The 27236-nt window shown below is 41.5% G+C and overlaps 4 protein-coding genes across 5 annotated transcripts; 2 read left to right on the forward strand and 2 right to left on the reverse strand.

Annotated features, from left to right (window-relative positions):
• Positions 1-1413: 1413 nt before the first annotated feature.
• LOC102704415 (kinesin-like protein KIN-7F) lies at positions 1414-6891 on the reverse strand. Of its 2 annotated transcripts, none has more exons than XM_040523498.1 (14): positions 6604-6891; positions 5784-6067; positions 5247-5336; positions 5048-5148; positions 4849-4962; positions 4676-4757; positions 4531-4598; positions 4358-4423; positions 4151-4275; positions 3709-4036; positions 3442-3549; positions 2487-3362; positions 2032-2333; positions 1414-1916 (listed from the first exon to the last, which is right to left on the reverse strand). In XM_040523498.1, exons 2-14 carry the CDS (start codon positions 6028-6030, stop codon positions 1598-1600), a joined length of 2826 nt encoding a protein of 941 aa, XP_040379432.1. In that variant the 5' UTR covers positions 6031-6067; positions 6604-6891; the 3' UTR covers positions 1414-1597. The 2 variants fall into 2 exon arrangements, with proteins under 2 accessions (XP_040379432.1, XP_006652585.1); XM_006652522.3 differs by having other exon boundaries at positions 6600-6891.
• Positions 6892-11225: 4334 nt separating this feature from the next.
• LOC102704697 lies at positions 11226-12191 on the forward strand. The gene is made up of 3 exons (XM_006652523.2): positions 11226-11401; positions 11538-11655; positions 11748-12191. The coding sequence occupies exons 1-3, from the start codon at positions 11226-11228 to the stop codon at positions 11979-11981; spliced, it is 528 nt and encodes a 175-aa protein (XP_006652586.1). The 3' UTR covers positions 11982-12191.
• A 499-nt stretch (positions 12192-12690) lies between these two features.
• Positions 12691-13672, forward strand: LOC102705246 (NAD(P)H-quinone oxidoreductase subunit M, chloroplastic). Its single transcript, XM_006652525.3, has 2 exons — positions 12691-13290; positions 13419-13672. The coding sequence occupies exons 1-2, from the start codon at positions 12823-12825 to the stop codon at positions 13593-13595; spliced, it is 645 nt and encodes a 214-aa protein (XP_006652588.1). The 5' UTR covers positions 12691-12822; the 3' UTR covers positions 13596-13672.
• Positions 13673-13913: 241 nt separating this feature from the next.
• On the reverse strand, positions 13914-17745 carry LOC102704973. Its single transcript, XM_006652524.3, has 4 exons — positions 17013-17745; positions 16180-16408; positions 14999-15075; positions 13914-14262 (listed from the first exon to the last, which is right to left on the reverse strand). Exons 1-4 carry the CDS (start codon positions 17649-17651, stop codon positions 14185-14187), a joined length of 1023 nt encoding a protein of 340 aa, XP_006652587.1. The 5' UTR covers positions 17652-17745; the 3' UTR covers positions 13914-14184.
• Between the last annotated feature and the right edge of the window lie 9491 nt (positions 17746-27236).

Consider the following 27236-nt stretch of genomic DNA (forward strand, 5'->3'; position numbering starts at 1 on the left):
AATTCATGTTTCGGCGAGTTAATGCAACAGGTGAGTTTATGTTTCAGCAACTTGATGCAAGTTAATGCCTCATGTGGATAATGTCGTGTCGGAGACGCGGGGGGGGGGGGGGGGGGGGGGGGGGTAACAATTTGTCACTGACACTCTTGAGATACCACTCTTTCAAAAATTTTACACAAACATCACAAGCGATATATTTGTTCTTTCTAAATTACTAATTTTGCTTAATTAGAGTGCCATAGGCAGCTTTGGCATTTGGCAGCGGGGACGGTGACATGAAAAACTCTTTTGTCCCCGATTTAACTATTTTAGCCGCTGAGTATACACCAAATATTTAAAAAACACAAACATAATAAAAAAAATATGGTATAGCATATATCTTTTAAAAAGGGTCATCACAGGTAAAAATGGAGCAATTCGAACAAGATCATCGAATATAATAATAGAAGATGACAACCCATGTAACCATTTTTTGCCCGCGATGTAACAACCTTTTTTAAACATGATAGATCATATTTTGTAAAAATATATTTGTATATAATTTCTCAAATATTGCTTAAATATTTGGTGTATATTCAGTTTCTACCATGGTTAAACCAGGGACAAAAGAGTCATTTCAAGTCACCTTCAATGTTGTCAAAGCTGGCATGGCACTCTAATTTAGCAAAGTTGGTAATTTATATAGAATATATCTCTCTCTGGTGTTGTTTCTGTAAAAAAAATTGGAGTGGCATCTCCCACTTCGAAAGAGTTAGCGATGTGGCTGCAACGGAACAGTTGTGGCTGGGCGGCCGCCACAGGCCTTGGTGTGGGCACTTCAGGTGTTGTGGGACATTGTGGGCGAGGTCGCTACCGGCAGCGACAGAGCGTGATCTGTTGCAGCTCGTCTCGACAGAAGCACATGGGATCGATTGGTTTAGATTGAACCTTGAACCGGGGTAGGAAACAATTTTTTCGAGCATGTCTGAGTACATCTTGGTGAAAGTAGACGACAAATGATCGAGATGTAATAGAAGTGCTTAGAACAGAAACGAAATCTTTTAGTGCTACTAAAGTGAAACGGTAGTGCTATTAAGAACCAAAAACGTAAACTTTTGATGCTTTCGAGCCAATTTTGCCTAAAAGGTGTTCCATGTGGGAGTACATATGAACACTCGACCAGAAACAATAGCCGAATCTAGATGATGTTTGACGGATAACTTCCTGGAATCCATCAAACATGGTGGATAGGATACTGATCGAGGTTCATTACAGTCGTTAACTGGTTTACTTGACTGATCGTGAGTTGTTCATTTGTTCATTGCTTAGGATTCAACCGATCTAATTTCATTATACTACCTGGCAGTATGTGCAGTAGAAATTCTATAAGGATTAAATTAAAACTAAAAATATAACTTTGAGATAAAATCGTGTCATATATCATGTTAAAATAGATAAATTGATAAATATATCTTACCAAAGTTTTCATTTAATCAAAAAATAGCAAGTGAGCTACATATATATTATACAAAAGAACATGCCTAAAATCAAAATAAAACAGGAAAACTGTTAAAGATCCTTTTGTCAGTTGCGTCTTGTGGGTTCAACTTCGATCAGTTCAGAGAAGAGCACCATACCTCCAGCTATTGTATGATCTCCGAGTGAATTGCTGTGGTGCGAAACTTAACCCAAACATCTCCCTCAGGGCTTTCCCTGGCTCAAGGAGTCCGATCAGTCTAGCAACAAGGGATGCACTCTCTCTGACATGCTCCAGATCTTTGGTTTCGGTCCAAAGGCGACGTGCGACTTGTAGCCTTCTCCTCTTGGAGGTCAGCGTGACACCCCATTTGGTGTACATGCTCTCTCGTTCCTCAATCGAGAGCCTCCTTTGCATCTGCCTGCAGAGCATCTCTCTTTCACGATGCAACTTCTTGGCACTGCATACCGTGTCATTTTATCAGTAGGTCTCCAAGTATCCAACTAATTATACCGATGTAATGTTGTGAACCAGTGAATTTATGAGAAAAATGATGAATCGCAAATATGATTTACCTTGAAACTAGAGAGATATTCGGGATACTAGCTACTGCTCCACTGGAGTAGGTATCTTTGAGAAATGTTAACCTCCTAAGCTCAACTTCCATGTAAATGGAGTCAGCTGCGTCTCCTTTGAATAGCAAGAAAAAGTAGGTCCTATGGACCAAAGAAACATTGCATGCATGCCAAAGGTCAATAATCTCTTCTTGTTTCTTTTCAAATTCCAGGGGCCATCGAGAAGGTGATCGCAGGGCATCTGTAATCGGATTGAGTCCTATACTCTGGATGGTCCCTTCTGCCAAGTCTCCATTTTCACTCTGGAACAAAGAACACGAATCATAATTAAATGTGGTATAATGGAAGTTCAATTAGTGGTAGAGTATTTTTAGTTAAGCACTCCATGAGCAATTAAAAATATGAAGCACAATAACTATCTGCTTTTTTTGTAAATTGAAACAGGTATGACACACCTGTCCGCCAAGTTGCTTCTGGTACTGAACTTGTGCCATTTCTTTCAGTTCAGCAACAAATTCACCTATGCCAGTAAACTCTGTGTCACCTGCAACAGAATTGTTTGTCTTCAGTCCACCCCTCGTAGTAGTAATTTCAGAAAGCATTGACCCTGCCCTTGATAGAGTCTCACTCTCAGCATCATAGTTCAGTGCAGACCCCATTCTTTGACAATTTTGAGGTCTCCCAGGGAAGTCTATGAAACTTCTGTTTGGTGGGGTGCGATCATCCTTCTCCAAATCTTCAAATAAACTAGAACCGGTAAGAGACCTACAGCTCCTGCTCCTACCCAGCACTTTAGAGCTCGATGAATTACGTGTTGAAGATCCCAGATCTTTTACAATACTAGTAAAAGGTTTTCTGACATTTTCCAAATGTTGCTCCAAGGTAATAAGTGATTCATTGTGAAGCCTGGAACTCACGGATGGATTTGAATCAATATTTATGTGCATACTAGAATCTGCATTGGAGTCTTGCAAACTATTGCTCTGCATGACCGATGATTCCAAACACTCATTTCTTCCTGTTTCATTGGTTTCTATACACCGTACCTCTTTGCAAATATCATCTGAATCTTCATTAGAGATCTGTGGGAGATCATCTCTTATGTTAGTTGGGGGCATCCCACTAAAGGGAGGACTGCTGACTGAATACCTAGATGGAGTAGTAAACTGCACATTATTTTCAGATTGCTGAGGCTTATGTTCCTTTTGTGCCGCTCGCTGGCCTTGAAACCTAAAAATTTGGACACTATCAACAACTTCTGATGACTCGGTTGTTGATTGTTCATCTTCATGTGTCTGTGGAACATCGAAGGTAAAGTTCCTCCCAGAAGCCTTCATGCACATAGAAGGAAAAATGTCAATAGCTTTATGTGGTTATAACAAAACAGTAATACTAAGGAAGTCTTCATACCAGGGATTGCTTTGAGACATGGTTATTTCCAACAACATGAAGCAAATCCTGAAGCCTAGACTGAGCTAAATCACGTTGTAACTTCAATTCCTTAATTTCTTTCTCCATCTGCAAGGAACAATATGTGAAACTTTTACAAAATGGTGAGAAGTTGGTGTGCTGTTGTCATTGAAGACAACTAGCATAAAGAATGGATAGAAATGGTGGTTTGGATCATAAGTTGGAAAGAGCAAGAATGAACACATAAAGGTCAGAAGTAGAACTTACCTTTCGGATTTGGTTATCCTTTTCCTTCACCAATGCTTCAAGACTAGAATAGGTAGCAGGATATCGTAATTCACTCTCCAACCTAGCAAGCTCCTTTTGCAATTGCTTAACTAGTGCTTTATCAGACATGACTACATTGACCTGGGCATTTGTAACTACTTCCTTTGCACAACTTGCAAATAGCAGAGCGTTTCTTGATTGTTCCATATGGCTACGGGCAGGACTCATTGTACAAATAATCGCAGTTCTTGCATTACCACCCAGAGAAGGTTGCAGTATACGAGTGAGCTTTGAATCTCTGTATGGTATGTGCCCGTTTCTTACTTTGCTGCATAGATGAAAGCAAGTAATCAAATGAAAGACACAACATCCATACTCTAACGCTGTGAGGCATTGAAACTGGAACTCAGAGCTACATAAAATTTTAAGTCACGGTGTTAACCTTAGTTTCCGAATGACAGTTCCTAGGGTAAGTAAACTTCGATTAATATGACAACCTTCCTTCAGCCTAGCACCAGCTGATAATGCTTGAGATGCACGTTCACTTCCTGCCAAATCAACAAAATTCTGCATGGTACAACAAAAGATGCTTAAACTTCACCATTTCTAAATTAAAAAGAAATAAGACCAAAATTCAAATGTCACTTACCACACTAGCTACAAGTGTAGTTGATTTGTCCTTACCCAAGAACTCACGAGCAGAACTTTCTATTGTCTGAAAGAATAGATGGATAAGTTAGAAATAATGGTCCAATGCAAGATTAATTTTACACATTTACCCAAGCCTTTTCTTTAATACATGCGACGGTATAGTGAACAAACCAGTTTAAGTATTTGATGCGATCTGGAGCTGTTTTCATTTAAGTATGTCTCCCCAGTTTTCCTTTGAGCTGATATAAAAACACAGAATCAGATGGCAGTAATCATCACCTGTAAATTAAATAATCTACCGCAAACAACATCGCACCTTCACATATAGAAATAAGCTCCTTGAGGTGGTCCCAGTCCCTTAATACAACCTCTGTAAGGTTCTCCACATAGGTACCCTTCTGTAAAATAAACCACACCAAGATCATTAATAATGCAGGAGCCGAGCAGGATTTAAAAAATAATTATGAAACAAGTGGGAGTTGTTTTGACCTCTGCATCATCCCAAAGTCTAAGAGGAGTGTTTTCTGCACTTAGCAGATCCCTTACAACTTCATTATATATTTCTATTGCTGAAAATTTCAAGACAAATGCTCTCTCCTCATGCTACAAAATAACCGTGCTTATCAGCCTGATAATTTAAAACCGTGTCATTTCAGACTAATAAGTACTAAGCTGGGTAGTTGATTACCTTGCCAATATAATCATAAATATCTTCCACTGTATATTCAGTTATGCCAGTCATGGTGTATGTCTTTCCACTACTTGTTTGACCATATGCAAAAATACTAGCTGTATTAAATAAAAGGAAATAAAATGAGCTCAGTGAGTTCATGCAATGCTTTGATCAAACCAAATTGGTTAAGATAGGTAATAGGTTTGCACTTAACAGTTAATGCCACTAACTACAGAGAGGGCAACCTCTCTGGCCCCTTCCTTGTATACTTGTTTGGTGTCGCAGTCAGAACGGAATACCCTATCTGCAATTAGAACAGAGTTGTGCCAAAAATGCACAACAAGAAAGTGAGAACATTAAAGAGCATACTTGTGGTTGGAGCAAACTAAACTCCCACTTATCTATATTCTAGTGTTGTGTAGTTTTTTCACTACAAAAAAAAAGTCCAAGTAAGTAAACATGCCATTTCAGGAGTGCCAGCTTAATTTCTCAAGATGTTTTATCAGTTTATTTGTTTGTTTGGGAACGGGGATGCACCATGTGTTCTGTTGGCTGTAACAAAACAGCAATGTACATTTCTAGTAACAAATCACCATCAATCTGTAAAACTGGACTGCAGGAAGGTTCAATTTCATCCGATGTTAAAAATAAACAAGGTTTGTCTTGATGTGCAGCAACTGGAATGTAATATATATGGGATGCAGAACTAATGAACTACAGAAGCAGAAAGAACAGGATGTGATGAACTAACCAAAGGAGTACGCAGTCGGAGCCGTTGGCCTGTCCGGGAAGGTGCTCCGGGAGATTATGGCGGTGTCATTGATGCACTCCCACTCCGTCGGATCCCCTCTCGCAATCTCCTTGTCACTGAGAGGCCTCAGCCTCACTGAAACCAGTATCCTCTCCAGCTTCCCCGCACCACCTCCGCCGCCATTGACCACCTCACCTCCGTCCATCTTGTCCCACTGCACCACCTCGTCCCTGCCAACCGCCCCCATTTCTCTCCTCTCTCACTCTTCCCTACCCCAACACCATCTGCCAAGATCACACCATTATAAGAGACAGAAAAGCAGTCACATCCAAAAGAACAAACAGGTCAGCAAAGGCAAACTGGAATTCAAGGACCCGTCCTACTCGTTGGGCGGGGAGGAGCCACACGGACACGGGGGTGTTGAGTTGTTGCTCTTGCAGGTGGAGGAGAAGGCAAGGCAAGCACTTCTCGTGGACCCCAATCGTGGAGGTGATTAAGATGGTGGTTAGAGCGTCGCCCGCAACAGTAGAATCACACTAGTTAGGCCAAATCTAGCACCCGCCCAGCAGCTACTCTACTGATGCCAGTGTTGACTATCCTGGCTGCTGCTACTTCCCAAGAACGCCTAAGCATTGCGCATTTTTTATGAATCCACCGACGGCGCAACCAGCGTCCTGCAAGCTAGCATCGCGAGCTGATCAGTGATCACATCGCCGAGCTCGCTAGGCGCTAGCAGCCAAGAAGCACAAACCTGTAGTGCTACTCAAGCCACAAAAGGGAGCAAGAAAACCAAGTTAAAGGCGATGGCGACTTTACCTACCCCTAGTCCCTAGAGGCGGAGGCGCGCTTCTGGAAGCGGAAACCGCCCTGCAGAGTGCCCTCGACGGCGCAGCGGCCGAGCTTGCCGGCGGCCATGGCGCGCGGTCGGTCGATGCGTGGTCAGCCTGTCAGGTGTACGGTACCAATGGTGGCGTTGCTCTGAGCCAGCGAGTTGGGGAGAGGAGGGGGTGTCGTCAGTCGTCACTGCGATGCGCGGCGGCAACGCATCAACCTCGCGGCCACCACCGGCAGGCGCCTCCTCGCCCTCCCCCACGATGGCACGATCTGGTCGTTTTTGGGCGATATCGTAGAGGACGGTGTCTTTTTTCCTTTTGGGCCCCTCTCTCCTTTCCTCGTTTTCCCTTCTCCCACACGGATGGGAGAGGAGATCGTCGACTCCCTTGTCCCCACGTCGCTCTCGCTGCTGTTCCTTGCCGCGCGGTTTTGCACGATGCTCCTCTGCTTTTCTATGTACTGCGAATAGCAGTAAAATACGGAGTGGATCATCATTGGCGTATTGCTGGCTGTTTGCACAGGAGTGGAGTTGGGCATACAGGCTCACAGCCAGACGGGTGCCTTCAGAATTCAGGAAGCAAGATGAGATTACCACTATGATGCGATTAGATCATTTCAGCTTTTCCATAATGGTGTGGATGGAGGATCATCCATGGTTTTGTTAGGGATTTCTTAGGATAAAGGTGGAGATTCAGCTTTGATGTGACTGCGCGGTTACAGTCCCTTAGTGGTAAAGCAAATGCTAATTGGGATTTTTCTGTGTGGTTACTTGAAACTTACTCGAATTGGTGAATTGGTACCGTCTGCTCAGCTTGTTTAGAGCCTATTTAGGGAACTTTAGATTCTGAGAAGCAGCTGCTCGGTAGTTAGCTTCTGAGAATCTGTAAAAACTTCTAAACCCAGCTTCTCCAGCTTTTGGATTCTGAGTTCATTTTTCAGAATATGTAATTATAGATTTTTAGAAGCTATAGATCGTTTAAGGTAGCTTCTGGCAGAAACAACCTTTGAAAAAAAAAACTACAGCAAAAAGAAGCCCAAACAGACCCTTAATCGTGCTCCCCGAAGCCCGTATCATTTGCTTAACTGCCTCACTCCTGTAGTCCTGTATATGTTCTCTTGTACTGACAGTAGAAGGATCTAGAGGGAGAAAAATCCACCTTGTTCTGCGTAGATGTGCATCTTGTACATACCGTCCGATGGCCATGCCATGATAATGAGTGCTATGATAATTGTCTTCGTTTTTGCCAATAACGTTTTGGCAATATACTAGTACCACCACTCTTGGCCTTAAATTTTTGTCGCTTGATAAGGTGAATGATGATCGGGGTCGATGGTTCTGTCCCTTTGCTGGCAGTGTCAGTTACTGCATCGCATAAAGCTGCACTCATGTTGTCCAGGGCAAAAAATCACTGACCTACTCTTTCCCGGTGAACGCGCACTCTATTTCCTCTCAAAACTTGGCGAAATAGCGAATCATGCCAAAAACATAGCACCGCCAATACTACTATCCACAAAGAGCGCTCGAACGACCGATCAATCGAAACCGCAAGCTTCAGTTACAAGGGAAAAAGAACTACAAACGAAATGTACGTACTATACGTGACGACGTACGTCTACAACTACGAAGTAGGTGGTACGTATCGGTTACCATCCGTGACCACGACGCGCTCGGCCAACAAAGCCAACAACGCGCCACCCAAAGTTGTTTGTTCGATCTCGCGCGGCAGCAGGGCCAGCGGCTGGCTAGCGAGCTGCGAGCGAGCGATCGATTCGGCACCGATGCATCATGTGGCGTCATGCAAACGGACGGGAGCCGCACGCGGCCGGTGGGGGAGGCGGAGCGTGCGCGCGTACGGGCTTTGTCGGTTGCCACGGCACGTATCGCGCGCGTCGCCGTGCCGTGCGCCCGTGCCCTGGTGCGCCACGAATCATTTCTCCCTCGCGGTTGTGATCCACGGGTGACTCGAAAGACGGCACGCCGGCCTGACACAATTTTAGGCCGGGGTCCAGTGGGCGTACTTTGCCAGTAAACACGTGATGGGAATTTCCTCGGCTTAACCATTGTGGGTGGTCCAACCTGTGTATGCCCTCCAAAGTACTTGAGAAAAATTTGTGCCTGCTAGTCAATTGAAATTTGCCGCGTCACCTGATCAGTACCGTAATGCACTACTGTTCTACCAGGCCACGATATATTCTTACAGCCCAACTTGCGTTTCATTAGCTATTAATCTGGGTGTTCTGTCGGAATGGAGAATGTGGTTATTCTTTTTTAACCTTGTGATATTGTGTTGTGCAAAGGTAGCAGCAAAGAAGAGGATGCCACTGTCCACTGATTGATGTTGAGTGCATGCTTACCTTCGACTCTAATCAAAGTCGGCTTGTCTACTCTATATATGAAGAGAAAACATCTAGCACATGCTTCTTTAGACCATGTTTGTTTCCAAGAATTTTTTTTTTAATCTCTGTCACATCGAATGTTTGAATACTACTTAGAAGTATTAAATATAGACTGATTATAAAACTCATCCATAATCTTTGACTATTTCGCGAGATGAATCTATTAAACCTAATTAGCTCATGATTAGTGAATATGATGCTACAGTAAACATTTGCTAATCGTAGATTAATTAGGCTTAAAAATTTTATCTAATGAAATAGCCTTTATTTATGTAATTAGTTTTGTTATCGGTATATATTTAATACTTCTAATTAACATCGAAACATCCGATGTGATTAGAACTTAAAAAAAATTCCTGCATCCAAACGACACCTTATTGTTCACTGATATGTCATGTATGTTTGATATGACACATCCGAGGGGAAGCCGGTTAGGTGATTGGATGACCCAGTTTGTTTCATGTGACTCTTTGGATGGACACTAATTAGAAGTATTAAATATAGATTATTAATAAAATACACCTCATACTCTGGACTATTTAGCGAGACAAATCCATTGAGTCTAATTAGTCTATGATTAGCGAATGTGATGCTAAGTTAAACATTTACTAATCGTGGATTAATTATGCTTAAAAATTCTATCTAATGAAATAGCCTTTACTTATACAATTAATTTTGTTATCAGTCTATATTTAATACTCCTAATTAACGTTCAAACATATGATACGACGAGAACTTAAAAAATCCTAGATTCAAACAACCCAAGGTGTGATACTGTAGAACCCGTAATAGGCGAAAGCTACGTATGCATTGTTCGTATAGAACCGACATGACTGCTTCTCTTTTTGGAGAAAAAAAATAGAGAACCGATATTTTAGGTAGCTATAGTTGTCGCTATTTAAAAAAAATCGATACATATAATATATTATAAGTGTTAGTTTTAAAAATAACTAGCACATATAACATGTTAAACGAGTCTGAAGCCGGGGCACTGCTCGCCACCCCCATCTCCTCTACATGCTCGCCACCACCTCCTCTGCTCGCAGCCACCCTCTCCTCTGCTCTCACCTCTCGATCTATCATCTATCAGTTAAAATTTATTAATAATTAATTATAAAATAATTTAATAGCGCATTAAATTGAGTCCTACACAAGTAGAACTTTGTATTTTTGCATATTGATTATAAATAATATAGCTATATATTATAGAAGATGGTTTTAAAAGGAGTCACAATATGTCTACGTTTGCTCTATCCTCGCAAGACCAAGAAATTGCCACGTTGAGTACGAAAAAAGAAATATATTTAAACTATTATCGTAGTAGGCCAAAAATATAAAGGTGTAGACCTATAACCTAAGAGTTGTATTATAATTGTAAATTTAAAATGTATTGCATCGTGTACAACTATATCAAGGAAACATAAACGTAAAGTTGAATATAAAATCCTATTTCACTCCAAAATAATATCCACCAAATTTTTACATGGGAAAATCCACTAGTTAAAACATAAAGAGTTAAAATTAAGAATCCAAACTACTTTTTTAGGCACCTCTGGATAGTGCTGCAATTTGAAAAGGATGGATAATATAATTTCTATATTTATTATCCAAAATTTAGAATTTAAATATTTAAAATTAAGGCTCCACGCCCATCTTTTAGAAACCTGCCACCTTGTAAGTTGTAACATGCATGCACCAACAACTGCCATTCTGGATGATACCCTCTTTTCCCAGATGATTCTGGAATCTGGATGACGGCGAAATACTGGATAATCAAATACTACGTATAAGCTAGCACCGGTAATTATTAATTTAGCTGACTTTGTCAACTTCGTCCATGACAAGTAATAATAGACGCACAGATTAATCCAGCGCAGAGACAGATCTGTCGACCAAGGCGATTGGATCGAACACACAGCGTACGTGGCAATCAAGCCTCTTCTGTTCTGCCCCCGAATTTCCTCCTCTCTCACCCAGGTCACGAGACGACCTTGCCTTGTGGCGGCAACTAGAAACGCAGTCTGCCGTGCTACGACACTTGACGCGTAATTTCTGCGCCGAGGATTGATTGACCAGGAACCAACTGATTCCATGTCCGCGTTACTCTATCCATTCGTGTATGTATAAATACATTGCTATGGGCTATGGCGACCGAGCGAGTGCTTTCGACGATCAATATCGTGTGATTTCTCGTGCGAAACTAGCATTGATATGGGTTCTGAGGCGCCTGATCACCCCGCTGATGCTGCTGCACCCGTGCCTCTCGTTCGCCTGAACCATGTGTCCTTCCTGTGTACGTCGGTGGAGAAGTCCGTCGACTTCTACCGCCGTGTGCTCGGTTTCGAGCTCATCAAGCGGCCGGAGTCGCTGAACTTCAAAGGTGCTTGGTGAGTAACCTATGCCTGCAGAGTGCAGACATCAACACGAAAGCCCGAAATGTATCTGCGCAACTTCGTAATTAAGCAGTCGTACGTGCTGCATCCAATGCCTGATCATTTCAGTGTGAAATGCTGCTTGCTGCAGGCTATACAAGTACGGGGTGGGAATACATCTTCTGCAGCGTGGCGACGCCGCCGATTGCAGCATCCCGACAAGACCGCCCCCGGCGATCAACCCGATGGGCAACCACATTTCCTTCCAGGTCAGTCGCATGCACGCAAGTCGGCTACTGTTCATCGAGAGAAGAGTCCGTGTATATGTTGTTCGTCTAATAACTCGATTTGCGAATGGCAGTGCTCCGACATGGCGCTCATGAAGGCGAGGCTGCGAGACATGGACAGGGAGTTCGTCGTGAGGAAAGTGTGGGACGGAGAAACGGTGGTGGATCAGCTCTTCTTCCACGACCCGGATAGCAATATGATCGAGGTCTGCAACTGCGAGAACCTCCCCGTGATACCCCTCGTCGACGTTGCAGCGGCCGGGCTTCCTGCGCTGTCGCCGGTGCAGACAAACGTCATCCATGGCTAATTCCAGCTACCTCGTACTATGTTCATATGGGGCTGGACATAAATCTAACTGTACACATGATTTCATTCATTCGATTCGTTTGAATTGCTTTGTTCGTCAGTTGTATTGAAGTATTCTATTTGCTGCATCATGCATCCAAGTTAGCTATAACTGACTGTTGCGCAATGTATTATATATGTACAAGTTGTTTATAATAAAGCATTTTAAGTGTTCCAGTCCCCAGTGTACGTACGTACACGTCTCCAATCCTACTAGATTAACGGTTGAGTTAATCTTAGACAGACGTTTCCCTCTTGCGAAAGCGAAAATATCACTGCAGCGCCTTTGCCTTTGGCTTCGATGTGAAGCCATCATCACAATTTTAAAGGCAATGGGGTTTGCGTATCTCCAGCTTTTGCTGTGCTGAGAAAAAAGTTGGGTTAAAGTATGCCCAACATGTGATATCACCGTCACACACACCACATGGAGTTATAAAAACTCAATCGCATACAAAAGTTTACCAGAAATGCAACAGTGTTTATCTATCACCACACGAAAACGCATCCTACCTTGGTTAAACTACGCAATGCAACGGGACCGTGCCAACGTCCACGGCCCAATACAATTGTGTGGCCATAAGACCTAGAACAGGTACGAGTGTACGTACGACTCGCTGCAACCCAGACCCAGTGCAGAAATAGCCCTTATCCACACAAGCCACACAGCCAGTGGTTCCAAGCCTCCGAGGCGGCAGCACTTCAGCGGCGCGCGCCGGGGCAGGCGCAGGCGCAGCAAACCTGAAAAAAAACGACCACCACCCACGCAGCGCAGCACAAGCCAGAGCGAAAAACAGCCGCGCAGCATGGCAACCACAGCCTCGCCGTTTCTGTCCCCGGCCAAGCTGTCGCTCCAGAGGAGCCGGCTCCCGCGCGCGAGGACGGCGCGACGGAGTGTCAGGTTCCACCCGGTGCGAGCCCAGCAGCAGCAGGAAGTGAAGGAGGAGGCGGAGGCGGAGAACCTGCCGCCGCCGCAGGAGGAAGATGAGAAGCGGGGGCGGAAGACGAGGAAGGGACCGGCGCAGTCGCTGCCGCTGCAGCCACTGGCGGAGAGCAAGAACATGAGCAGGGAGTACGGCGGGCAGTGGCTGAGCAGCGCGACGCGGCACATCCGCATCTACGCCGCGTACATCAACCCGGAGACCAACGCCTTCGACCAGACGCAGATGGACAAGCTCACCCTCCTCCTCGACCCCACCGACGAGTTCGTCTGGACCGACGAGACGTGCCAGAAGGTCTACGACGAGTTCCAGGACCTCGTCGATCACTACGAGGTAACCCACCATAACTGGGGTTAGCATTAGCATCAGACATGGGCATAACTGGGATTAGTATTAGCATCACGCATGGGGTTAGTTTTATTTATCACGCAGTAATTAACTACTCTGGGCTGAATTTACAGGGTGCGGAACTGTCTGAGTACACGCTTCGTTTGATTGGATCTGATCTCGAGCACTACATCCGCAAGCTGCTCTACGATGGGGAGATCAAGTACAACATGAATTCTAGAGTTCTCAACTTCAGCATGGGCAAACCCAGGATCATATTCAACAGCAACCAGATCCCAGATGTAAAATAGAATGCATATGTACCTTTAAAAAACATGTAGCTACAGTCATTTTCCCTTTGCAAAGATGTCCGGTTTATATTTTGTTCTTCCAGAAGAGCCATGGCCCACGGGTTAGGGTATTCCCAGAACTCTAATCGAGAATTCACGCAAAAGCAAACATTCTCTGTCCACTCCCAACATGGTTACATAAACAGAACCTGAGCAAACTGAGGGTATTACCCTGTTGCGAAGACAAAACAAGGGTCTTGGCGGAGTATTAATAACAGTTATTTGGTGTGAAACTGTGAATACTTCAGTCATCAGGTAATCCTATCACATTGACGTATGTAACACCACTGCTTTATGATGGTGAGATCAAGTAGAACATGGAATCAAGCCCTCAATCTCACAGGCAAAACTCAATGTTAAATTCTTTGCAAAGAGGATGTCTGCATGTTCCAATAGGGAATTACTTTTCGATCATGAGCAATATATTTATTCACCACATTCCATATAGACACAAGACAATCTCTGATTGATAACATTATGTCACCTTTAGAGAGTCATTCCCGCAAAGAGAAGTTTTGGGATTAGATTTTACCAGCTGGAATGTGTAATCTCAATCGATCAAAGGAATAACCTCATGGTCTTTAGAAACATCAACCCATGGCCTGAATTGATCTTCATGAGCATTATTCTGCAAAAGAGTATACAATTCAAAATTTGCCCACCACAAAAGTGCATCTCAATTCTTAAAAATGTCATCACTGCACTTAAGTACTTAGGTAATTGTGTTATAACCGGCAGTGCACATATGAAGTAAGAAAACAGTATTCAGTACTACTTTTTTTAGGGATACACAAAAGGCTTGCATATCTTTGTATTAAGAGGAAGTTTATAACACAACAATTTTGTATTAACAACCGACCATGCTTTGCATCAGGCCCAGAAACACTAAAAGGATTCACAACAATTTTGTGACCTAGACATAGCCATGAAGCACAAACTACCAGCTAAGGTAGATCGAACCCCACAGCCACCCAGAATGCACATCTTCAGCAATTATGCTAATCAGCAACGAATAGGCAGTAATGCTGCAAACAAACTGTTTACGCTACTATTGATATCACCCACCTAAGCCGATCTTAAGATGAACTGTAATACTGTATATTAAGCACTAGCAAATGAACTGTCTCTTTGACTTAGAAAAAGAAAAATGTCTATAAACTTACCAAAAGAACACATTTGCTTGATGTGTGTATACATAAAATAGTTCTTTTTGGAGGAACTCAAAGATTTTAATGGTTAGGTACTTCAACAGTTGTGATGTCGTGCATAAGAAAGAGATGGAAACATGTACACTAAAATCATGACAGCAGACAATTCCTACATTATTTATTCCTAAGATACCAAAGAAATATTAATGAGGTTACCTGCAACCAGAAGAAAAACCCACGCATCAGAGCTAAACCATTTGGACAGTTAGTGTGTAAAACTTGTTCAACGAGATCTAAAGTTAAATAAACAAAAAGATATTTGTTAGTACTATAACCATGTAACTCAGAAGAACTGAAGAAAACAGCATACTAAAAAACTGCCAACAGATACATTATGTAAATCAGCTAGTAATACACTCTGCTACTCGTTTCTAGTCTAATTTAAAAGCAACGGCAAAGAAAGCTTGGTGACATTTTGAAGATAAAAGAAAAATTCTCGAGTAAAATAAAATCACTTTCTTAATATCTAATTTTGATTTTGGCATTGATCTATGCATATAAGCTCAAGGTTCCCACTATCAGTAATTCAGTATCACAACATACAGTTATACATGTTGGTATTGAATAATACCAATAGAAGTGCTCCAGATCTGTAGATATCTAGGGCACCGAAATACTTTAAGTAATTGGAATTTCAACACCCAGGGAAACTAATGCAGTGGCAACTGTTAAAAATAGCATGACACTTTTTTCTTCTACCCTAGCACCCCTTTTCCTTCTGGAACCATTAGCCATTACATGCTTATTAGCAAAATTAGGTATATCAAAGTGGTGCTCTAAAATCTTATGATTACACCCCCCCTCTTTTCGCTTTTGCTTATACTTATAAGACAAAATTTAAATTTTTAACCTTAAATTAAGAGTTAATTTTGGAGTTTTTCCACCAAAGTTTATTTTTCAACCTTGGTTTTAGATCACTAAGAATAAGTATATAAAATTTTTATTCACAAATGATTTTTCGTTTGCAAATATATCGTACCAAAGCATCAATAAGCTATTTTGACTGTATACTAATTGGCCCTCAATGTAACATCTTAAGAAGAAATCTGTAATGTTAAAATAAACAGTTGAACAAAACTAGACTTGACTCCATGTTCAAGTGAAAAAAATTTTGGAGACATAATTATATAACCACAAATTATGGTCAACATATGTTCACAAAGTGTGAACAGTTAAGAGTTTTGAACAGTATATTCAGATCAGCCATGAATTTAACTTTACCCCGTTACTACAATGACCATACATATACTTCTGAGGAAAAATGCAATGCACAACAGAATAACCAAAAAACAAACAATATTTGCAAAACAATGTTTGTGCATAACACACAAGTGTACCTGGGTAATGATCAAAATATGAATATCCCATCTCCTCTGTACGGTAGAACTTTGCATCATTGCGCACCTGCCTTAATTTTACTAACGGCGTACGGATAGAAGCCATGTCAAACAGCTTGATATATTCTTTTTGGCTAACTGGTTTGCTAAGAACATCCAATAACCTTCGCTTGAAATCTGAGTCTGGTCGGCTGTTGATATGTATTGGCCATATAACACCTTGTAACCTCTGCATATTAATTTTTTTTAGGAAGCAACATGAGAAGTGCATCACGCAAACAGAGGAGAAAAGACCCTTATAGATTTCATTGTTTGTGAGGCGAATGGAAAATTGCCAGATCAATTGTGACAAATGAAATACTTTAGCATGTATATTAGATACAAGTATAACCTTCGTACTTGAGACTAATTCTGCAATGAGTCCATATAAATTTACTGTTCCATATTTAATGTAGAGGAGATATTCAGGTGAATTTGCTAAAGAATAATGTTGTGGTGGATACAAATACAGTATCAGCTCATTCATACATACCCACCATCAGGACTTTGGTTGAATCGTACTGAAATATTGAAGTTGATAGAAAATGTTTGATATTAATTGGCAATATATAAAAATCCAAAATGCATCAAGTGAAAAGGTCACAGTGCTCCTAAAGACTTGTATACTTGGATACAATAATACACTACTACTGTATCATGTACCTTTGCATGTGCTCCATTAGGTGAGAAACAGAGAGAACTATTCATGAACTGAAAACGTATATACGCTGCTCAATTATACGAAATAACAGTGCAAAGGTAACGACAAAAGGAGTTGTATACAAAATCCTCACCGGGCGAACGGAAGGGCCAGCATCATTGCCATTACTTGAATTCGTCTTCATCTTCGTAGTCTCCATTGTTCGCACGGCCGACTCGTTCAGCAGACCCTCATCTTCGTCACCCTCCGCCACCCAGTCGCATACTTTTGGGTCACGAACAATTACCACCGGCTCGTCTGAGTCGATGGCTCCCTCTTTCTCCCCCTTCTCCCGCGCATCCTCGACCTCGCTGCTGCTCTCGGAGCACGCGGCACACGGATAGTTGACGACGACGCCGTCAATCTCGAGCACCATGTTGTCATTCACCACGCGCGTGTGCTTGAGGAAGAGGCGGTAATCCTCGTCGATGTCGACGAGGGAGTCGATCCAGGAGGGGGCCGGCTCCGCGTCCATCTCCACCGACGATTCCTTCTCCTCCGCCGGGCGGTTGGTGCTCGCGCGGCCGGGGGAGGGGTCGGAGACGCACTCGCCGTCGTCGGTGCTGCAGTCGGCGGGGGCCTCGTACTTGACGAGGGAAGGAGGGGAGACGCCATCTGAGGGGAGCTCGAGGGTGTAGGAGTCACCGTCGGGGCGGATGTGGCGGAGGAAGTAGAGGTAGTCGGGGTCGACCTGGTCGGCGGGGTAATCGCCGGCGGCGAAGGGGAACTGCATGGCGGGCGGGCGGGCCGGCGATGGCCGAAGGGGTTTTGGTTTGGGCTCGAGGAGTCGAGGCGGCTTCGGGAATTTGGATGGCTGATCTTGCGCCCATGGACTTCGCGATTTATTGTAATTCGGATCACTTAATGACTATAAATTAGTTAATTAATCTTTTACTAACTAGGTTCGGCTACGAGCCTACGATGCAGGATTTTTTATGGGTAGCACTATTACACTATAAGGCTCGTATTTATTGGATTTTTCTTTGTATATTTATAAATAATAAATAATTTATAAATAAAAAATTTATATGCACGATTTAAACGTTCTAAAGTCAAATGATAGAAAATAAATTATGATAAAAATATCCTTAAATCAGCTATAAATTTAAGGTTAAAAAATTTAAATTTTAACTTATAAATAAAAACAAAAAATAAGATATAAAACTTGTTTAAAAGATTGGCTACAAAATATTTAATTATAGCTAGGCTAGAATAGAATAAGCTAGAGCATAAGTGGGAATCGTTTTGTGCTATAGATCTTTTAACAAGAACCGTACTAATTGTTTAACTAGAAACGAGGCGCTCCTTTGGCTTTTTTACGTAACAACGGTGACTTTTAAACCTCCGTTTAACTACTCGTATACTTAAAAAATATATGTAATAATTATTATTTTGTTATAATATAATTATCATTAAATAAATTTCAAATATGACTTATACTTTTTTATATAGAGAGAAGAAATAAGTTCATCCTCAGTCTCTCAACTTAGCATCGAGTTTTTCTGAGATCCCTTAAACCTAAAACCAGAAATATATACATCTAAACTTATATAAACCGTTTAAACTAAACTTATATAAACCGTTTAAAACGGATCCTTGGCAGTATTAACTTAATTTTTATCCGGTTTTGGTGACGTGTCATTTGATAGGTAGGCCCCACATGTTAGGATTTTTTCTTTTTTCTCTTTCCTTTTTTTCTCCAATCTTTTCTACCGGTCTCTCCTCTCTCTCTCTTCTTCCTCTCTTCTCTAGGGCGAAGGCGACGGCAGGCCGGCGCGGGCTAGAGGGCGAAGCCGCGAGGCAACAGCTAGGGTGAGGGCAGCGGCGGCGGCAGCTGGGCTGGCAATGGCGGCTTGCGGCGGCCCTCTAGCCCGCGTGCGACGTCCACTCCTGCTGGAGACCCACGTAGCGGTGGCCCGCTTGGTTGAGCTTCCTGTCGGCGTCGAGTCATTGACGAGGTGGGCGTGGGAGCACCACATGTTACCCTGCATGAACTCCCACACCATGATGCCCTCCACGGCCGGGTGAGCAAACGCGAAAACACCTCCGGGAGCACGATCTCTAGGTCATCGGCGCGCACCGCCTCGTCCGCCGCCGACACATCCAGCTTCGTGATCCCCACGGGCAGCCCCGTTACCGCTAGCTTGTCCAGTGCGTCGTAGATCTCCTAGCCGCTGCAAGCTGTCGTTGCGTGGCTGCGCCCTCCAGCCTGCGTCAGCCGCTGGCCTGCCGCTGTCTGCATCCCAGCCTGAGAGAGAAAAGATGCATATCGATTAATTAGCTAGTTAGTGGCTGCAGAGAAATTTGACAAATAGCGGCATGCATATCGATTATTTAGCTAGCTAGTTAGTTAACGCTAGTGAATCCATGCATGTGTTGCATGAGTCTTCTGGCCAGTAGCTAGTGCATGTGTTGCATGAACCTTATTGCGACTAGCCAGTCGCTGCCGGGTGGGGTGGGTGGGTGCCTGGGCGGTGGGTGGCCGGGGTGCGGCGAGCTCCTCGCCGGTGTGGACTCGAGGTTAAGCGACGACTACGACGAGGGGAGATGATCAGGAGCGCGCTGTTGGTGGGGCTGTCGTGCTCGAGCTCGGAGTCGACGCTCCGGCCGGGGATGCGGCGGTAGTGCAGATACTGACCGGTGAGGCAAACCCGCTGGTCATGCCGACGAGGCAAAGAAGAAGAGAGGGAGAGAGAGTGAAAGAAAAAAATAGAAAGAAGAAAAAAAAACCTCCTGACACGTGGGGCCACTGAAGTCCACCTTAGCGAAATCGGTCAAAAATGTGTGAGTCAATACTGCCAAGGGACGTATTTTAAACGGTTTATACAAGTTTAGGGATACACATTTCTGATTTTGAGGTTAAGAGATCTCAGATAAACTCGACGTTAAGTTGAGAGATCACGTAAAATTATTCAAACTACAATAATTAGAAATCTCGTGCAACCAGGCCCATCTTCTTTCATGTCAGCATGCGAGCTTTTCTTATTGGTCTTATTTTCAGTCCATGGCCCACGAAAACTAGATGTTTTTGCCATCCTGGAAACATAAATGTTAATTTGAAATTTAATTAATAGTTACTTGCAAACAATATTTATTATGTAGTTAAGTTTTTAACTCTTAACAGTATGGTTACTTCTAGTGCCGCAAAAGTTACTTCCATTTTTGTCTTTAGTTACTTCCACATAATAATTTACTTCTAAATAGGTTTAATATTGGACTTCTTTTGTTGCTGAGTATTATGGTTTAAACATATTTTAAAAATAATACCAGATTTAAAAGAAATGTGTTATCCAAAAATAATTATCTGAAAAAATAGGCTAGTGTTAGAGATACATCAGCTACTGTCTCCGTACCAAAAATAACTTCGTTTTTCGGTTTCTATGTCTAATATTTGACCGTCCGTCATATTTGAAAAATTTAGAGAAAAAACTTTTAAAAATTAGTCACGCATAAATTACCATTCATGTTTTATCATCTAATAACAATAAAAAAATCAATAAAAAATCAAATAAGATAAAGAGACAACGATTATATCTAAAAACTGGAAAAAAATTATTTTAGAACTGAGAATGCAGAAAATAGACTTGTACCAGAGAGTAGAGCCGCATATTGGAGCCATCGTCATGCACTGCTACAAGGGACCAATCAAGAGGTGTGATCCGACGACTCACCCGACTGATTGGACGGCCCACGGCCATGCCGCGCGTTAGGCCCAAAAGTGTGCGTGCACTGTGTAGCTTTTGCATGCGAAAAACATCGAGTGGCTTTGAAAATGTAAAACATTTTTAGCACCTAATTGCCTATGAGCACGTTGTCTTTTTTTACCTTTTCTTTTCCATGTCATAAGATTAATAACATACTTTGATTATGTCTAGACTTATCTATGAATTAATACTATGACAAATAATATGTTTTACACGTATGTTTAGATTTATTACTATCTATATAAATATAACGTAGGAATGGTTAAAATATTTTATAATATAAAACGAAGATGATATGTATGATTACCCTCGATAAATTTGCATGTGTTGTCAAGCTGTCCACCATGTATTATCATTTCTACAACTGATCATAATCTTTCGTTTCTGCGGTTAGATAATTCATTCGGTTGGGCCAGAAGAATCTTTGATTGACATGGAAATATGGAATCCCTGTACAGGTGAATAGTTCCCATGTTGCAACAGACGTAGGAGCAAACTAGTTGGGCTGTTGCAACGGGCCGGCTCCTAAAAAACTAGCCGGTTCGTCCAGTTTTTAACGGTAAAATTGCACGTACGATATTTTAAGTGCATCGGACCGCTGTAGTCTTTAGTTTCGGATTTTTAATGGTCCAATCCACTCCTAGCAACTATGCATGGAATCCCTAAAACAAATCAATAGTTTCCCATTTTGGAATAAATTAAGCATTATTAAGTATCAATAGAAAATAGTCACAATAATTCTCTTATTGGTATCTCTTGTTGGTCACTACGTGGAGTTTGGTGTATCCTTTGACTGCATAAGAGCATTCCGATAGTTTATCTAAATTTAATCATTTATATCTTAATTTGAATAATTATCTAAAACAGTTTTATCTTTTTTATCTTTTTATACTCCAGTAGATTATCCATATATAATATCATCCATATCTTTTTCAAGCATAAAGAGAATATCTAAATATGATTTTTCTCTCTCCTGATATAGATGACATCTAAAAATAGAAGATTTGATATTCTATTAGAGCTCAGCTTTTACTCTTCATCATTTATTTTTAGAACAAAGAATAAGATAACTGATCCGCTGACATGCTCTAAGCGGCCATCTGAGGCAGAAAAATGATTTGGTGGGACCGGATGCAAATCCCGTTGTTTGCAAATCTACCCCCGGATTATTAATTTGACGCATGGATTATATTTGAATCAGAGGGGGCATGCTTAGCTCGACTCAAGGCAGTTTGTGCATGTGCGGCTAACAGGCTCGATGTGAATGAGCACGCGGCTCGATCCTGTTGTCGTCATGACCACCGGAGGGTGACCGATAACTAAGTTTCTCTATCTAGATGAGGTAGGACAACTCGAGCTCCACATTCATGGCCTCTGGCGGTGTCGGTGTCATCTCGGCAACGAGGCAACGAGGGTAGCTAGAGCTTGTTCATAATGCGGTAGTGCACCAGGATTCATGCATCAAACCATTTGCTAAAGGGTTGTTTAGTTTGCAAAAAAAAATGTAAAAACATCAAATCAAAATTTTAAACACACATTTAAAGTATTAAACTTAGTCTAACTACAAAATAAATTTTAGATTCCACCTGAAAACCGCGAGACGAATCTTTTAAGTCTAATTAATCCATCATTAGCACATGTTGGTTACTGTAGTACTTATGGCTAATCAAGTTCTAATTAGACTTAAAAGATTCGTCTCACTATTTCCTCCATAACCGTGTAATTAATTTATATATATATATAATGCTTCATTCAGATGTCCAAAGATTCGACGTGATATTCTTGGAAAAAATTTTGGGGAACTAAACAGCCCCTAAGTCGATGCCATCGCCCAACGATAACACAATTACCACGATTACCGCAAAACCATGGTGAATTCAATGTCCAAAAAAATTAATTCAAAAATTTGTGATATGAATAGTTTGTCGCGATGTTGCCACGGTAACCGCACAACATACGATTTGAAGTGAAAATCATCACACTTGTTGAAACAAGAGAAAGATTGAAAATTTACATATGGATGATTTTGTCATGGTTTCACTGCTGTAAACGCATGGTTTGAAGTAAAGAGAATCACCTCTTATTGAAGTGAGAATTTTTTTTAATTTGAACGTCATCCAAATAAAATCATAGTGACGTGTTACCGCTACTACACCTAGCTAATCCCCGATGGTGGTAACCAGCCATTTCATGAACCCTCGCGTGTACAAGGTAAGGTAACCTAGTGATTGCGCAACCCACGAACGGAGGATGGCGGGACAGACTTAAGGGGTCATATCCGTTTTGTATTGGTCCGTATGTAGGGGTGATAATGGGACAAAGTTTTTCTATACAGAATTTATGGGTCGGGGTCCAAACAAGGTGAACTAAAATTTTATAGCCTTTTAAGCTAAAATTATTTTAAGAGTTTAGTATAGTTATGAAAGGATCAAAGGGTCTTGCCCTGTTATCACCCCCTGTATCAAAATCAAATACCGCTGGGATCCGTTACCGGTCCACGGAAAATAAACATGTGTACCTTTCGAATCACAGTGTAATCACATGCGGACTGATTTGGGCCGAACCAAACGTGCCCCAAACTTTTTTCTGTCGAGGGCGCTAGAGCTCCCACGCTGGTGGACTGTCGGTGTAGCGGTGGCAAGAGAAGCAATAGAAAAGGTGTCCCAGTGTTAGGGGCTTTCAGGATATTTTTTAATCCATTACAATATAACAAGTAGAGAAATAAGAATACACGTATACATCAATTCATATATTTTTTTTCAAAAGATTTGAGTGTGCGAGGAATTTCTTTTCTTTTTTCTCTACAATATGTGGAAAAGAAAAACAGTGGTTTCCTATACTTCGTTGCTACGAATCGAAAGAAAATTAATTATTAAGAATCCAAATTGCCTTTTTCTCCAAATTAATTATTAAGAATCCAAGGCCTTGGACTTTTCCCTATGTCACTTTGATAGATCTACCACAGGTTGTCAAAGGGCCAGTAGTAGAACAGTCATTTGTTTGGGCTTGATCGCGATCCTTGAGTTGTGACATTGAATTACAGGTGGCAATCGCTGGAGATGGTGGGCTTTCGCATTGACTGGGCTACAAGTAATCTGGCCCAACATCTCAGCTGAGGAAAGTCTCTACTGGGCCAAGATAATTCAGTGCAATGCCAGTGTTGCCTTGAGCCAGAAGAGCAATGGTTTAAATTTGGAAAATGTCCAATTTAACACTCTAACCGTAAAAGGTATATTGACTCTTTCAACTATTAAAACCATATAAAATGACTCGATTGTTTTGAGGGTAGATTTCACGTACGGTGTCGCCCACATGGTAGCTGGTCATCATAGCAATTAAAAGTATTTGTGGGGCCTATGGGTAAGTGATAAGAAAAAATGAAAATGAAAATGAAAAAGACCATGTCAACCATGCCTCGTAGGTCACCACGTCCGTAAAAAACCACTCTTCAAAATAATCGAGGGAATTGTTTTACACGGCTTTTAAGGATATGAATTAAGTTGACGTATACATGATGGAGTTAAATTGGACTTTTTGACGTTTTATCGCATACTTCACCTGCTGTCATCCTTGACCGATGCTATTTACCGAGGGTTTATCTCACCGTCTGATTGCTTAACGCAGGTAGTTCGTGCTCACTTCGCGACGACGACGTCCTCTTTGCTTGCTGTGAACGGCAAGTTAAACGGAAGAATCGATTTTGAGGGCACCGATAGCCATTAACTTGCCCTCTGGCGAACGCACCATAACCATAAAAAGGAAGCTACAGCTACTCTCGAAGAACAGCGGCCACTGTATACGTCCCCGTTCTTCCTCCTTCGGCCGTGCAACCGTGGCCCTGTTTAGTTCCCAATTCGCGTTCACCCGTCGAATCTTAGTTGAAATTAACTAATTATATAATTAGGAAGGAATTTGCGAGACGAATATTTTGAGTATAATTAGTGTATGATTAGTTATAACTGATATAATAACTCGTATGGGGTAATGAATTAATTAGGCTTTAAAAAATTTGTCTTGTAATTTTCTAACACCTTAGGTTTTTTAATTAGTCACCGAACGTGATACATAACCCAAAATTTTCCGCAAATTTTGAACAAGCCCATGAGGCCATGATTGGTCCTGCAACTGCAAGCAATGAGAGGATGAGACCAAAAGCGGAGGAGCTGGGGAAAAGGTCGAGGGACTTTTTAGGTGTTGAGCTGATGTGTGTTGTGTGACTCAAAGATCGTCGCCGAGTGGTAAAGTCGCGCAGTGCATGCCAACGACGCCATGCTCGCTCCCGTCCTCTATCTAATGCGCTGATACGCACCATGCATGCCATCCCATCCCTCCTTGGTTGGCGCCTTTCTAAAAAAACACCAAAATGAAAATCTCTTGTGATCTGCATATCTGGCAGCCATAGAGCAATAATGATACGGACTATAACGGTATAAAATTGCCTATAGGTCAGGTGCACGCACATGACCGCATCCGTATTTTCATTCACTCCGTGGAAATTTAGGACATAGTTCTCGGCACTGATCAGAAGATCAGAACAGCAAGGTGGATGTCAAACCTGCAAAATTGCCAACTCGATTGTTTAACAATTAACCACACATCTCCGTAGCATTTACATCGCCAAACCACCGGGCACGGCGCCTGCAGCACAGTAGGAAAGGGACATGAGCCGGTGAATTGGATATGTACGCATCGATTTGGCACCGAAGCTCCGGCCGGCCTACTGGTGCGCGCCTCACAGGCCTCGACAGCGAAAAGACTCAAAAGCCTAAAACCGGTCCCGACTGGATCTCTCCGACAGGCACAGGCACTACGCAGTACGGCCGTAGCAGCGGCGCAGCCCACGGCGAGGCCCAAACCGAGCAGTCTCGGGGCGCCGCACCAATCGAACCTGCTAATGAGTCGGAAGGAAATGTATTAAATGAGTTGATTTTAATTTAAATTGTAAAGGATGGTTACTTTAAACGGTTTGAATTGGATTGAGTTATATAGACAAATGGATTGGTATGGACTGGATTTGGTTAGGTAATTTGATCCGTGAATGGCAATTTAATCCTTTAATTGGGTAGCTAATAGAAAAGAAAATAGACATATGTGAGACCCACGTATATAAATTGATCAAAATTTGCACAAAGTTGCCTTTACACGTAATAAATTATCCCACCAAATTTCAATCAAATTTAATATTTTTATAGTGTGAACACGAGTTTTAAAATACATACTAAATAGACACATTCATCTTGCAAGAGTATATTAGATCCATTTTAACCAAATGGTTTCTGCGGGTTGGGCTAATATTGCAATTGAATTAGTTTGGATTAGAATCTAATAAAGAATAATTGGTGTAAGTTGGTTTAGAACATTAGTAATATAGATGAGAGTGGATTTGGACTGAATTGCAATCCATCGGCAGGTTTACGCGCCACGCCGTCGAGTTGCCGGAGACACAAGCTTGTGCGGTGAGGGAAACACGTCAACTTGATCCCATGCATGCAGGCAGACGCAGGTGCATAGGCCCTGGACGGCTTTCAAGTTTAAACAACCTATGAATATCCACCGTCAATCACGTGGTGGGAGCCGTCTAGATCCATGTCCCTTATCTTTGGCCCGTCGAGCTTGACATTTCTGATGTCTAGTATCCCTCGGTTTTTTAATTAGCTTCATTGATTTTTATCTACTTTTAATCTGTAGTCTTATTTAATTTTTTAAAATATGTAAAATTATAAATTATATACTTAAAGTTTTTATAATAAATTAAATCATAATAATATAATTTATAATTGTTTATTTTCTAAATAAGAATGGTCAAATATATATTTAAAAGTCAATTGCGCCCACTTAAAAAACAGAGGAAGTACTATGATTTTTCTCTGTAATAAATATATTTCTAGAATTAAGATTAATCTTACAAAGAATATATTTGTGAAGTATTAGTTGTCCTATGAATCATATATATATATATATATATATACACATTTAACACTACCTAGCTCTATATAATGTCCTTATTTTATGAGACGTATTTAAATTATTTTTTGTGTATAATAGATATATTTATAGAATTCAAATTTATCTCATAAAGAATATATTTGTGGAGTATTAATCGTCCTATTAATCCTATTTAAATATCTATCTATTTAACCCCTGCTTATGTTACTCCGAACCATCTCCGTAGTGAGGTCATTTAAATCATTTGTCTTTGAACTACTTTATCACTTTACTGCTATAATGTATCTATATTGAGATGGATGGAGTATCATCTTTAAAACATCCCAATATGCTCTGGTGACTTGGTGAGTATCAGACCTAAAATTTTCACTTGTGCTTACAAACCAATATTTAAATTTTCAGCCTAAAATTTGCAGTTGATTTTGGATTTTTTTTCGTTCTATTTTATTTTTTAGATTTTCGTTCCAGATTATGTTTCTATAATGATGATATATCCGGCTGTGCAGCGGAATGGTGGTACATTTCTGAAGCACGCAGCTTGCTTAAAAATATGGGGTGGCGATGGTTTGACTTTTTTTTATGTAAAAAACCAAATGACATATTTTTAACAAAAAATAATTTATGAAGAAATAATTTCTATACATATTCTTCGCGATCTTAAAGCTAAT

Source organism: Oryza brachyantha, chromosome 4 (assembly GCF_000231095.2).
Source record: "Oryza brachyantha chromosome 4, ObraRS2, whole genome shotgun sequence".
Taxonomy (NCBI): Eukaryota; Viridiplantae; Streptophyta; class Magnoliopsida; order Poales; family Poaceae; genus Oryza; species Oryza brachyantha.